Source organism: Mustela putorius, unplaced genomic scaffold (genome assembly GCF_011764305.1).
Source record: "Mustela putorius furo isolate JIRA1106 unplaced genomic scaffold, ASM1176430v1.1 tig00537350_pilon_pilon_pilon, whole genome shotgun sequence".
NCBI classification, from domain to species: Eukaryota; Metazoa; Chordata; class Mammalia; order Carnivora; family Mustelidae; genus Mustela; species Mustela putorius.
The window spans coordinates 26,595,664-26,609,520 of record NW_025422471.1 but is presented as its reverse complement, the minus strand read 5'-3'; the positions used below and the strand labels follow the sequence as shown (position 1 = coordinate 26,609,520).

The 13,857-nt window shown below is 37.8% G+C and overlaps 2 protein-coding genes across 8 annotated transcripts in view; one reads left to right on the top strand and one right to left on the bottom strand.

Annotated features, from left to right (window-relative positions):
- GFM2 (GTP dependent ribosome recycling factor mitochondrial 2) overlaps nucleotides 1-4,152 on the bottom strand; it is an 86,045-nt gene extending 81,893 nt beyond the window's left edge. For 5 of the 7 annotated variants that reach the window (XR_006605025.1, XR_006605026.1, XM_045074501.1 and 2 more), the window contains exon 1: nucleotides 3,949-4,151. The gene's annotated coding sequence lies outside the window, so the exon portion shown is untranslated. Of the gene's footprint in view, nucleotides 1-3,948 lie in introns of all 7 variants that reach the window. The other 2 variants (XM_045074503.1, XM_045074504.1) reach the window with 1 other exon arrangement.
- A 50-nt stretch (nucleotides 4,153-4,202) lies between these two features.
- On the top strand, nucleotides 4,203-12,553 carry NSA2 (NSA2 ribosome biogenesis factor). The gene is made up of 6 exons (XM_004766863.3): nucleotides 4,203-4,359; nucleotides 5,843-6,030; nucleotides 6,122-6,272; nucleotides 7,893-8,072; nucleotides 10,353-10,545; nucleotides 12,310-12,553. The coding sequence occupies exons 1-6, from the start codon at nucleotides 4,357-4,359 to the stop codon at nucleotides 12,375-12,377; spliced, it is 783 nt and encodes a 260-aa protein (XP_004766920.1). The 5' UTR covers nucleotides 4,203-4,356; the 3' UTR covers nucleotides 12,378-12,553.
- Nucleotides 12,554-13,857: the final 1,304 nt, after the last annotated feature.

Below are 13,857 nucleotides of genomic sequence, written 5' to 3'. Positions count from 1 at the left end.
TTGCTTTAATCCATTATTTACATATATCCTTCAAATAAAGAGCCTCCTCTAATACTCATCTACTCAAAAACATTTAAAGGTTCTTAATAAAACAAAATCTGTCCACAATTATAGTCACAGCCTGTACTCTCCTAATCCCCACTCCATACCAGGGAGCTCCAGCCAAAATTCCCCAGAAAAATCATAGTCTGGTACCCTCACACTTTCGTATATAATGTTGCCACTGCCTGAAAGCAATCCTAGAATCCCCAAGACTCCATTCTTGGTCAATTTCCATTAATCTTCATGCCCCACCTTGAAAGCTTTTCCTAATTTCCGAGAAAGTGTTAATACTATCTTCCCCAGGTTTCCATAACATTTGGAACTTGTATTTACTCATGACAAATACGGTATTTACAAGCTCTCTCCATTACTGTGAGCTCTCCAAAATGAGGGATCTTCTACCAGCACTGCCCGGCACAATGAGTCATTTTTTGACCTATTAAGTTGACTAGGATTCTCCAGGGATAAAGGATTTTCTTCTTTCCCATGGATCAATGACTTTCAACAAAAATAGCTGCCTACTATAGGTGCTATAAGGCAATTTATTCTTCAAGGCCCAAACCTCCTTAAGGCCTTTGGAGAATAAAGTGTTCACTAAATGTTTTAACACCTAATTGATACAAAAGCAATAATGGGGAAGAAAAACAGGTAACATTCTACATTACTGGCAACAGGTTACATTACCAATAAACAAAAAGAATCCATGATTATTTTTTTGTGAATCAGTAGAGTATCATGTTTGTAAGGCCTAATATACAAAAAGAGAAATCATGGGAGTGCCTGGGTGGCTCAGTCTGTCAAGCATCTGCCTCTGGCTCAGGGCATGATCTCGGGGGTCCTGGAATAAAGCCCTTCACGGGGCTCCCTGCTCAGCAGGGAGTCTGCTTCTCTCTCTTCCTCTGCTCCTCCTCCTGCCCCTGCTCTCACTCACTCTCTCTCAAATAAATAAAATCTTAAAAGAGAGAGAGAGAGAGAGAAATCATGGACCACTAATCAAAAATCACGGGAGGTCTGGGTGGATCAGTCACTTAGGCTTCTACTTTCATGATCCCAGGGTCCTGGGATCTACCCCCCACATGGGCTCTCTGCTCAGAGGGGAGCCTACTTCTCCCTCTGCCTGCCACTCCCCCTGCTTGTTCTCTCATTCTTTGTCAAATAAATAAAATCTTTAAAAAAATCATAAAATACATCAGTATGCAAGCAAAATTGAAGGTGATGTTGCTGAGAATCAAGTAATATATGAAAGGAGATCCTAAAGCATCAAGTTGTTCTGTGTTTCCAGATGGTTTTTGTTACAGTTAGTAATTTCTCCCAAATCAGAACTCCTTTTCACATTTTTGTCAAATCCAGTGTTTTTCAGGAAAATATCACATATAAATTAGGCCAATATGTTTATTACTGTCGAATCTTAAAATCATCTTTGATTTTTTCCTATGTTCAACAGATCTCATGTTATCAATCTAAACACTTGTTTTTACTACAAATTTATTTCTAGCACAAGTTCTAAAACAAACCAATTGAAGTTATATAAATTATATCTCAATTTAAAAAATCAGTTTCACCTGTTTTTTAAAAGTTTCACCTGATTTTTTAAACCAGAAAAAAGTTTACCAAATTAACTTTTACTTGCTAAAAAACAGCCTAAGTAGATAAAGATACTTTTAAATTTAGGTCAACTGTACCGATAAAGCACAATTCCCTTGTTCATTTAACATTTATTGGAGCAACAGCTGGTTATCAGAAATATAAAAATGAGTAGCACATGATCTCCAATCTGGAGGAAAATGTTAGCTTTAAAAATTCTAGCCCGAGGGCACCTGGGTGGCTCAGTGGGTTAAACCTCTGCCTTCGGCTCGGGTCATGATCTTGGGGTCCTCCGATAGAGCCCTGTATCAGGCTCTCTGCTCAGCGGGGAGCCTGCTTCCCCCTCTTTCTCTCTGCCTGCCTCTCGGCCCACTTGTGATCTCTGTCTGTCAAATAAATAAAAAAAAAATCTTTAAAAAAACAATTCTAGCCTGTCTCCTGCATATTACAATAGCAAACATTTCAATCATAATACTTTTTACAAAGCTCTTACTATACCTCTTCCTCTTCTTCAATGTAAATAAGCTTGACTTTTTAACCATACACAATCAACTATTAAATCAGCTCTCACATCCTCCTGACTTTTCACTTATAGTTTCTCCTATAGCAATAAATACTATCTAAATTTAAATCCAATCAAAGAAATGCATTTTCATGCTTCTGACTGCCAAAATGCAAAAAGTGGGTATCTACTATAACCTTTTGGTAGATAAAACAAGGAAGTGATGATATCCTACTTGGCTACTGCCAGGTATATAGGAAGTAAATTTTTCTCAGAAAGTTTTGCTGACATTGATCTGCTCAGGCCATTTTTAGCCTGCAATCACAGAAGGTAAGAATAAATGATAAACAGCCAACCACTTGTCTCCTCTATTTTACACAAATCAAAATGTGACCACTACTTAACCTTTACTTTCTATTCCTGGTCCAGAAGGCAAAAAGGGCATGAGTGGCTTTGAGAGTCATAAATTAAAAAAAAAAAACAACAACATTGACGAGTTCACAACTTAGCCTACAAAAAATTCCCATAAGCTGAAAGAACTACAACAGGAAACAATAAGGATAAACCTCACAATGTTAAGCAAAAGAAACCAACACAAGAGTTCATACTGTATGATTCCAATTATTTAGAGTTTAAAATGGGTAAAACTATTCCATTTTGTTACAAGTCAGGATGGTATTTCCACTTGGAGTAACTGGAAAGAGGCCTAAGGAAGGATTCTGGGGTGCAGGTTTATGTAATTTCTTGATTCACGTACTGCTTATAGGGTGTCAGAGTTTGAAAACCCCCTGAAGCATCTATTTTATATATGCATTGTTTGCATGTATCTTACACTTCAGTAAAAAGTCTTTTAAAAAAAATTTTTTTTAAGATTTTATTTATTTATTTGACAGAGAGAGAGAGATCACAAGTAGGCAGAGAGGCAGGCAGAGAGAGAGGAAGAAGCAGGCTGCCCGCTGAGCAGACAGCCTGATGCAGGGCTCCATCCCAGGACCCTGAGATCATGACCTGAGTTGAAGGGAGAGGCTTTAACCAACTGAGCCACCCAGGCGCCCCTTTTTAAAACTTTCCATAAACTTCTCAATGTCAAGTGGGCAAAGACCTGAGTAGTTTACAGAAGACTTGCTGTAGTCCCAAGTCTTCTGCGATCTTGGATAAATAACTTAAAATCTCTGAACCTTCCTTTCCATCTATCTCATTGCCGGACCAGTATGAGAATTAAGTTCATTTACTCAACAAGAATTTATTGTTATTGTGTCTACCACTGACTCTTAGCAAATGGTTTAAAAGTAATGAGCAAAAGACATCCTTGTACTCACACTGTCTATATCCTAGTCACTAGATAATAAAAAGGAATAAATAAAATACTTACCATCTCCTACGGTGACACGTGCTGTAGAAAAGAATTATGCAGGAACTGGGAACTCGTTAGTAACCATAAGCCAAGTCACTTAAGCAAGTGACATTTAAATGACATTTAAGCAAAAACGTCAAGAAGGTGTAGGAAGCAAACCCTGGCGGAAACGTGTTGTAGGAAAAAAGAGATTACGTAATTTACTGCACCTGAAAACGCTGGTTAGAAATAGAGTTTTAAAGAAAATATACCACATTAGAAGATGGAGCCTAGAAAACCCTCAAAACCAAACCCACCTTACTGCCTGAATTCTACGAACTAAGACTTAGGAAGATGATTAAGGCCTTCGGGAGACCCTCTCCTCCTTGTCTGTGGCTGGCTGTTGCCTCCCTGGAGGGGGCACGGTGCCCAGCGCCCCGCAGGATAACAGGCACCCGGGAGTCGGACCGCGCGGTCCCATACCCACCTAGCACTAGGTCGCATACTGGAGGCCGGCTTTTTCCCGCCGGGTGTTAACCGCAGGTGCAGGCTGCGCCAAAGTCCGCAAAGGCCTCGTGCCACTACCTCGGCGAACGTCCTGATCACTCCAGAAGAGAACTTAACACCTTCACACCCGCCTCCTCCGGCCACCGCACTCCCCCAGTTCCGGCGGTGCAACACTCAAATGCCGCCTGCGAGCAACTTCCGCCCTTCCAGCTAAACGCGAAGAACAGAGGTCCGGAACCGATGTGTCGCGCTTTCTCCGGAGTCCATGGTTTTACGACTCTTTCCCGTCGCGGCTTGCGTGGTGTTAGCTCGTGGGTCTGGGAGATCCGAAAACTGAGATCTTCTTTGCGCCCCGACAGCTGCACCCTACAGCTCTGCAGCCGTCACCATGGTGAGGAGGTGGTTTGGGGGCACTCGTATCGCAGGGCTTCAGAGTTGGTGGGGCCTGGAGGCCCTGGGGCGGGGGGCGAGGGGTGGTAGGCGGAAGGGAGGTACTGCCGAAGGGAATGAGGGTGAGGGGGAAAAAATTGCATCTGGTGTACACAGATTGGGGTATTTGCTAGAGTACACGCTTTAGAGCGAGATCGGGTTCACTCTGTTAAATTCCTGGCTTAGCCACGTTTGTGTATTGTCAGTGCCAAACCCCAGCGATAACCCTATACTGTAGACAAAATTCCGCCGTCACTTAGTTTTATTGCTGAGGAAATTTAAGACAGGCCCGGCCACGAGCCAAGCAACTAATGAATTAATTAATTAATCTCGGCTTAAAGCACAGATCTGACTGCCACATCCGTTCTCTTTCTACTATGTCTCTCATTTGTATCTGCGGAATGGCATTCCACATGCTTTTCCTCATGATTTCTGCAAAGTTTGTGCTAGCAGTTGAAAACACCACACCAGATACATAGTAGCTGGTTGTTATTTGGAGTTATCTGTGCTAGAGTTGAGGTTGCATCATTGTTTTTGTTTTCAGTCTTAAAGTACAAATGGACTGTGGCCACATGTTTAAGATAAAACAAAAGTGGCCTATAAAATAAAAACGGGCACTGAAAAAGCAAAAAGGGATCTCATACATTGCTGGTGCAATGCAAAGTAGTCCAGCCCCTTGTGAAAACAGTTTGGCATGTGGCCACACAAAAGACTTCTGTGCCAGTGTTTATTTGCTAAAAACGGGAAACACCCCAGATATCCATGAACCAATCAAAGGATGAATGAGGGTATACCCATACATGGAATACTACTTGGCAATAACAAGGATTGACGTACTGACACATGTAACAACATGAACAAATCTCAAAAGCCCTAAGTGAAAGAAGCTAGATGCAAAAGGCTACATACTGTAGGTACTATAAGCTTCTTCACAATGATAAAGGGAAAACTAGAGTGAGAGATAATAGATTGGAGGTGGAAAAAGGACTGTCTTCAAAGCAATGCAAGGGAATTTTCTGAGGTGATGGAAATAGTCTCTATTTTTATTGCGGTGGTTACAAAACTCTGTAGTCTGTATTTTTTTTTTTAATAAAAAGTATGAAGAATAATGATGTTATTGAAAAACCAGATTAGTCATGCTCAGGAAAAGAGAGATCCTGGAATGATGTCATCCTTTTTGTGGTCCAGTGGATTTTGGACAATTCCCTTCAACGAACACTAACTTTCACTGAGATTATTACAGATGTAAATCCTGATGCCTTATACCATTCAGTATCAACATATATTTAACTCATATAATGTAAATAGGCTTAAGAGCGCAAGAGTTACTTAAGCAAGTGAACATTCAGATGGCATAAGGCCTTCTGTACTTGATATGGTATTCAGAGTGTTATTTAGCATAATTCTGTCAACATTCTTTAAAATTAATGTTTCTTACACTACAGCCACAAAATGAATATATTGAGTTACACCGGAAGCGCTATGGCTATCGTTTGGACTACCATGAGAAAAAGAGAAAGAAAGAAGGTCGAGAGGCTCATGAACGTTCAAAAAAGGCAAAAAAGATGATTGGTCTGAAAGCTAAGCTCTACCATAAACAGCGCCATGCTGAGAAAATACAGATGAAAAAGACGTAAGTGATGAGTTCTTCATTGTAACCAGTTAACATCTTTTGAGTAGTAATCTTTAAAACTGAAATCTTGAATCTTCTTCCTTCTCGGTAGTATCAAGATGCATGAAAAGAGAAACACCAAACAAAAGAATGATGAAAAGACTCCACAAGGAGCAGTACCTGCATATCTACTGGACAGGGAGGGACAGTCTCGAGCTAAAGTACTTTCTAATATGATTAAACAAAAACGAAAAGAGAAAGCGGTAAGAAAAATTGAAATCTTCATTTTTGTTTAGGAGAATTACTTAATATTAGTCTTTTTCTTCAGTGTAATTGGAAATATGGTGTCCAGCTATTATTCCCGTTATTTAGATATCAAAGTCTTTGTAAATTTCATTTTGTATTAAATATTTCAGTAATAAAACATTTACTTTCTCATCATGAGAACATTCGCATTTAACAGGTTTTTAAAAAGTTACTAGAATACCACACATCTTTAGTGTAAAAAAAGTATCTAAAAAGTTAGTAAGGCATGAATCTCAAATTCAGTATTTTAACAGCTTTCTATACTTGACACCTCCTAATGCTGTGCTCTCGTGGAAAAAGATACAGCTGCTTGTTTTTGCTGCCCTATATTACTAAAATTAGTTAAAAAGTAGAATGGTGGGAAAACCCTCGAACTGATTTGACTTAAACAAAAATTTAACATTTTTTTAATATTACTAGATTACACTTGGTATCAAATTAGGTTAAAGCCTGCTAAAAACAGATAAAGGCATACATACTACTTTTAAACATCTGTGGATAAATTGACAGAAATCCAGATAGCATCAGAAATGTTCAGTCTCCAATTTTGATTTAAAAAAACAACTGTTTGAGGCATCTAGGTGGCTCAGTCAGTTAAGTGTCTGCCGTAGGCTCAGGTCATGTCCCAGAGTCCCTGGCTTAAGCCCCACATCGGGCTCCCTGCTCAGTGGGGAATCTGCTTCTTTCTTCCCCACTCACTCTGTCTCAAATAAATAAATAAAATATTTAACAAAAAAAACAGGCTGCTTATATTTTGGTGTATGCTATCTAAAATTAGAATGGTGTAACTTGAGCACCCGAAGAAACTTTAGAGGTTATCTGCTTAACCCCTTCTTGTTTTACAGATAAAAGACTTAAGTCCAGGAGGTTGTAAATCATTCTTCATAGTCATTATCTGTAGAGTGGTAGAATTGCTTCTAAAATCTGTCTTAATAAAATCATTCTTTTTTTCTACCTTGTGCTGCTTCAATTTTTCATAGAATTTTCATTCTGCAGAACTTAAAAATGTGACAGTGATTTTTGTCCTTCTAGTGATAAAATCTAAAAGTCCACTTGAGATAAGAGGTGGAGACAGTCTTCCACTTTTATACTATTCACTCTTTAGTAGTAAGCACATACACTGTTTTGAGAAATCAGTGCCCTACTACAGGTGGCATTTTTCATTCATAAAAAGGCATTGAGATTTTTAGCATCAGCAAACGATTTATTTATGTATTTTAGAGTTTATTTGTCCCACAAGCAAGGGGAAGGGCAGACCGAGAGGGAGAAGCAGGCTCCTGGCTGAGCAGGGAGCCTGATGTGGGGCTCAATCCCAGGACCCTGGGATCATGACCTGAGCCACCCAGGCACCCCACAAACCATTTTATTTAATGTATCTGTGATAAGAAACTTAATAGTTCCAATTAATTTGGGGTTTTTGAGGAGACAGTGCAGACTTCTAGAAAACATTGGAGCCAAAATCTTGCTGGTTTAGGAAAAAAGTGAATCTACTACTTTGTACAACTAAAACATGCTTAAATTTTTATTCTCATTGCTTTTTACTAACATGATAAATTTTAACTATGGTCTATTTTTAGGGAAAATGGGAAGTTCCTTTACCCAAAGTTCGAGCCCAGGGAGAAACAGAAGTATTAAAAGTTATTCGAACAGGAAAGAGAAAGAAGAAAGCATGGAAAAGAATGGTCACTAAAGTCTGCTTTGTTGGAGATGGCTTTACTCGAAAACCACCTAAATATGAAAGATTCATTAGGCCAATGGTAAGAGTGGAATGGATTAAATATTAGTTGCTGTGTTAAATTGAATAAAGTATAATTACCTGAAATTCCTAAAATTGGTGTGAAAAGAGATTGAAAAACCCTTTTAGGCTTTTTTTTTTTTTTAAGTTATTGATAAGGATACTGTTAAGTTATTGATAAGGATTCTACTACTATCAAGAATCTTGTCTTTGGCTTTGAGAGACAGGAAATGAAAACTAATTCTTACTGCAGTGTCAGTGAATCCTGATTTTTATATATATGTCATATTAGAACCTTTGTTTTCCACGTGAAGTCACCTTACTCATTCAGTAAGTAATCTACTGACACTTGTTCTCTTTGAGAACAGTTAGAAAACTTGAGTAGGACTGTTTTTTTCAAGAAGCAGTTTGCATTTAGTAAGAAAATTATCTTAATGCTTTTGAAAACATTCAGTATATAGTCACTGAAAAAAGAATGTAATGTAAAAGTAGAACTTTAATTTCTGTAGACAACCATGACAGTCAAAACCATTCTCCTCCCCTTTCTCAAATGTAACTGAACATTTGGTTAACCATTCATCAACTCAAATTGGGGGTGCTCACCCCCTGCACAGCCCAAAATCCACACAGAACTTCTGATTCCCCAAAAGCTAAACTAATAGCTTACTAATGCCTGGAAGCCCTACTGATAATATAAAGTCAATAAATACATATTTTGTATGTTATATGTATTATAATTCTTAAAGCGAGAGAAAAGAAAATGTTAAGGAAATCCTGAAATAAAATAATTTTATAGTACTGTACTGTATTGAAAAAAATTGCCTCTAAGTGGACCTATGCAGTTCAAACCTGTGTTCAACGGTCAGCTATGTATTTTTTGCAGAATCCCTTTAAAACACACTAAATTGCTCTCTTTACTGGAAATCCATTCTGCTTAGAAAAACAGAGGAAAGTTGACAGTGTTACCCTAGCCCTCAACCTGAATAATTTTTGATGGATTAAAATGTTGTCGAGCAGCCTGTTTCTGTAAATTCTGTTGGAATACAGCCATGCTCTTTTATTTACATATTGTGTATGGCTGTTTTTTTTTCTGTAGACATTGAGTAGTTGAAGGTGAGACAGTATGGCCTGTACAACCTAAAGTGTTTGCTGTTCATTTACAGAACCTTCACCTATCCCTGGATTGTATTATGGACTCCTTGTTTTGATTTCATATTTCCTAATTTTCTAAATATAGTTTCTTAACTATCAGTTCTGTAGGGAGAGAATATAGTCATCATACTGTTCTAGGGTTTTTGTAGCTTGGCAGATAAATCTCATTGTGCATTAGTCAGATGGCATTCCTAGCTATGTAAGTTTATTACAAAATTCATTAATGAGTCCATTAGTAAGAACTTTTGTATCGCTCCCCTCTACCCTCTTACAGGCAAATATCAAACTTAAGAGACTGTAGAGTGTTGCGGCTTCTGAAGTGCTGCCCCCCAAAGGCCGTATCTGGGTGACGAGATGACTCCAGTCTCTGTAACAGACCTCTCTGGGCTTGAGTCTCCAGTTTATAACCAGTATTACCATCAATGAAAAGCTAACAATCCACCCTCTTTTTTCATCATGTTAAAAATAGCAGAGATCTGGGTGCCTGGGTGGCTCAGTGGGTTAAGCCGCTGCCTTCGGCTCAGGTCATGATCTCAGAGTCCTGGGATCGAGTCCCGCATCGGGCTCTCTGCTCAGCAGGGAGCCTGCTTCCTCCTCTCTCTCTCTGCCTGCCTCTCTGCCTACTTGTGATCTCTCTCTGTCAAATAAATAAATAAAATCTTAAAAAAAAAAAAATAGCAGAGATCTGCAGAGACTTGGAATCAGGAGAGTTAAGTTTAATTCCATCCACACACCATTCAACCTGGGAACAAGTCATTTCACCTATCAATCTTTATCATGCAAAAAAAAAATAGGGGAGTTGTTGTTAAGGTTATCCTGCTTAAATAAGCTATTTGTATGCTCCATCATAGTGCCTGGCATGCTTGCAAATCCTCAGAAAATGTAGATAATAGGAAAATCTGAGTATGATGCTAGGTAACACTCCATGCTGAAACATCAGTGTTGTGTGTTTGGGGTTTCTCCCTCACACATTTATCAGGTTTTTGGTCTATATAATTAGAAGTTTTTAAATTGATGCCTTAAGATTTGAAATTGTTCATCCCTGGGATATTTTTTATTTCGAATACAACTAGAAAAGCAAAAAGGGATCATCATTGCTCATTGTTGTTAACAATTTAGACTCATAACATTTTTGTGTTTGACTTACTAGGGCTTACGTTTCAAAAAGGCCCATGTAACACATCCTGAATTGAAAGCCACCTTTTGCCTGCCAATACTTGGTGTAAAAAAAAATCCTTCATCCCCACTATATACAACTTTGGGTGTTATTACCAAAGGTACTGTAATTGAGGTGAACGTGAGCGAGTTGGGCCTTGTGACACAAGGAGGCAAAGTTATTTGGGGTAAGTAAATTTCTGAATATGGGGCTGCTGCTACACAATGCTAAAATTGAAATTTGCAAGTTGAAAGGACACAGCAGATTTCAGTGCAGAGTTAAAATGGTGTGAAATCAGATTTAAATCTTTAGGAAGAATATTTTTTGTAGACAAAGTTGTGAATGTGATTCTTTTTAAGTTAGATAACTAGTTTCAGTTACAAGTGTACTATATTGTTAGAATTTAAGACTGCTTTAAAAGGCATTAGGAGGGGGCACCTGGGTGGCTCAGTGTGTTAGAGCCTCTGCTTTCGGCTCAGGTCATGATCCCAGGATCCTGGGATCCAGCCCCGCATTGGGCTCTCACTCAGCAGGGAGCCTGCTTCCCTTTCTCTCTGCCTGCCTGCCTCTCTGCCTACTTGTGACCTCTCTCTGTCAAATAAATAAAAAAAATTAAATCAAAAAAAAAAAAAAAAAAGGCATCAGGAGGAAAGCAGATGCAGAGTTACAGTTATAACCAAAAAATACTTAAAGATTATAATAGAGTAAGTTAACCATGAGCTAAGGAAGAGAGACATAGCATACACACAGCCACATTATTTCAGTAGTAATTAAAAATAAAAGGTGTCATGTAGCAATTTTAATTCTTCTTCCCTCATTCTCATTTTCTTAGTTTTCTGCTTTTTGGGTCCAGGGATTTCTAAACTTTAATGTTCTCTGAAATTGAAGAATACACTAATTTCTTGAATCTTCATATGAATCACTAACTCATACTTCCTATTGCCAGATCTCAGTTTTAAAATAGGTTAAATTGGGTGCCTTGGTGGCTCAGTGGGTTAAGCATCTGCCTTTGACTCAGGTCATGATCTCAGGATCCTGAGACCAAGCCCCACATCAGGCTCTCTGCTCAGTGGGGGGCCTGCTTCCCCTTCTGCCTGCCTGCCTATTTGTGATCTCTGTCAAATAAATAAAATCTCTTTTTTTTAAGATTTTATTTTTTTATTTGACAGAGATCTTAAAAAAAAAATCTTAAAAAAAAAGATTTTATTTATTTGACAGAGATCACAAGTGGGCAGAGAGGCAGGCAGAGAGAGAGAGGAAGGGAAGCAGGCTACCTGCTGAGCAGAGAGCCCATATGGGGCTCCATCCCAGAACCCTGGGATCATAACCCAAGCCGAAGGCAGAAGCTTAATCCACTGAGCCACCCAGGTGCCCCTAAATAAAACCTTTAAAAACTTTTTTTAAAAATAAAATAGGTTGAATTGATTTGAAAATTAAAATTTGTTGCATTTTCCAGTAAGAAAAGTATGTGGAAAAGTAACAATGTTCAGGTCAATCCACAAGGGCTTGTTAATAACAACTTACTAACAGAATGGAACTGAACACCACTTGTAAAAAAAAATATAAAAACAGTATATAAGAATTGTTTTCAGAACCATTTGATTTTGAGTGATTTGTAAAATCTCATTGATCTTACTGTAATTTTTTTTCTTTCTTCAAAGTGGTGTTTAAGAATATTTTGGGCTGGGACACCTGGGTGGCTCAGTTGGTTGAGCAGCTACCTTCGGCTCAGGTCATGATCCCAGCCTCCTGGGATCGAGTCCCACATAGGGCTCCTTGCTCAGCAGGGAGCCTGCTTCTCCCTCTGCCTCTGCCTGTCACTCTGTCTGCCTGTGCTCACTCTCTCTGTCAAATAAATAAATAAAATCTTAAAAAAAAAAAAAAAGAATATTTTGGGAAAAGTTAGTTTTTATCAACATTAACATCCCCCCTTTTCCCATTTTTTCCTCAGGAAAATATGCCCAGGTTACCAACAATCCTGAAAATGATGGATGCATAAATGCAGTCCTGCTGGTTTGACAGCAGTTCGAAACAAGTAATTCCTTTTAATTACTGAAGACTACACACCAATCAGGAAAACAACTGTTCCTGTGGTGGTTCTGGATACTACCGAACAGCCTTATGTATCTGCAGTCATCAAGAGAAGCATTTATTCTATTGTGAAAAACATTAAAATAGACATTTATTAAAATAAATGGTCTTTATTTTTGTCTTTTTAGCATTTGGATGTTCATAAATTTGAATAATTTTAAAAAGCAATTATAGAAATATCTTGGTCCATAATCTGCATTAAGTAGTGGATACTCAGCAATGCAGACCTATTGTTACTGGAAAAACCAGTGTAGTTGAAAATAGGTTTTATTATAAAGGTTCGTGCACACTGAAATATAGACCCTAAACTACAGAACGGTCATTTCTGAGACCTTCAAGTTTCTTTCACCCCATTTTCATTAATCCTAAGAAATGCAGCATTAATACTTGGTAGCATTTGTTTGTATATACTCTACTAGAAGTACAGGAGAGAAAAGGCACACTACGCTAAATGGAGTTCAGAAGGATTTAGGTAACTTTTTACCTGTCTTCACACTGTAAGTTGGTGAATTCATATTTTAAACATTTTCTTCCTCTCAATCATGTATAGTAATACTTCGAACTGTATTTTTCCTCCAAGTATATAGAAAAAAATGCACCAAAATGTTTATGCTTTCCCATTTTTAAAATGGTTAAAAATTTAAGTGATTCCAGGTAACTGTTTAAAGAGAAAAAGACTGCACTAATGCCTTTAAGAGAAATTTGTTTGCAGTTACCTGGATAATATAAAAAAGGTCATCTTTTAGGTTTTTAACTTGGTCAAAGCACTTTTGTGATCTGAATTATGTTTGTAGCTTTGAGCTTTAAGTTGTCCGTAATATTACATTAATCTATGATCACATTAATGGTTTTAAATTGTTTATTTTTAAAGTCTGTCTGCAAAGTACAACCAATGTGATTAATTGTGCCTTTAACAAAATCATTTAATGTCCAAACAAATTCAATATCTAAACACATCACTGCCAATTAAAGTAGGGAAAAGGGAAAGAATATCAAAACACAGGCCAAGAAACAATCACAGAACAGACTACTTTTAAACTAAAAAACAAAAACAAAAACAAAACCAAGAAAAACTTGAGTACCTCAGTAAGACTTGCTCTTCTGAAAAACATAACATCTTTTCTAAATTCTATAAACATAGAAGTTTTAGAACACACACACATACTTAAAAACAAAGTTAGTTCCTTGGGAATGACTATCCAGTATGATACAATTATTTCAGGATGACAGAAGCTGAACCTTTCTTACAATTATATTTTAACAACTGATTTTGCCACTAATAGAAATGAATGTGTGAATAACTTTTAAGATTTGGAAGGTGAAAAAAAAAAACAGACTAAAGGCAAAGGTAAGCATAATCCCACAGAACTCACTCTGCTTATTTTTTAGAACCCAAAATAAGCAAATT

Excerpts from the sequence above, each read along its gene's own strand:
- NSA2 (XM_004766863.3), top strand. Across the intron at positions 6,031-6,121 it reads AAAATACAGATGAAAAAGAC|TATCAAGATGCATGAAAAGA; the intron begins GTAAGTGATGAG and ends CCTTCTCGGTAG. Across the intron at positions 6,273-7,892 it reads AAAAACGAAAAGAGAAAGCG|GGAAAATGGGAAGTTCCTTT; the intron begins GTAAGAAAAATT and ends GTCTATTTTTAG.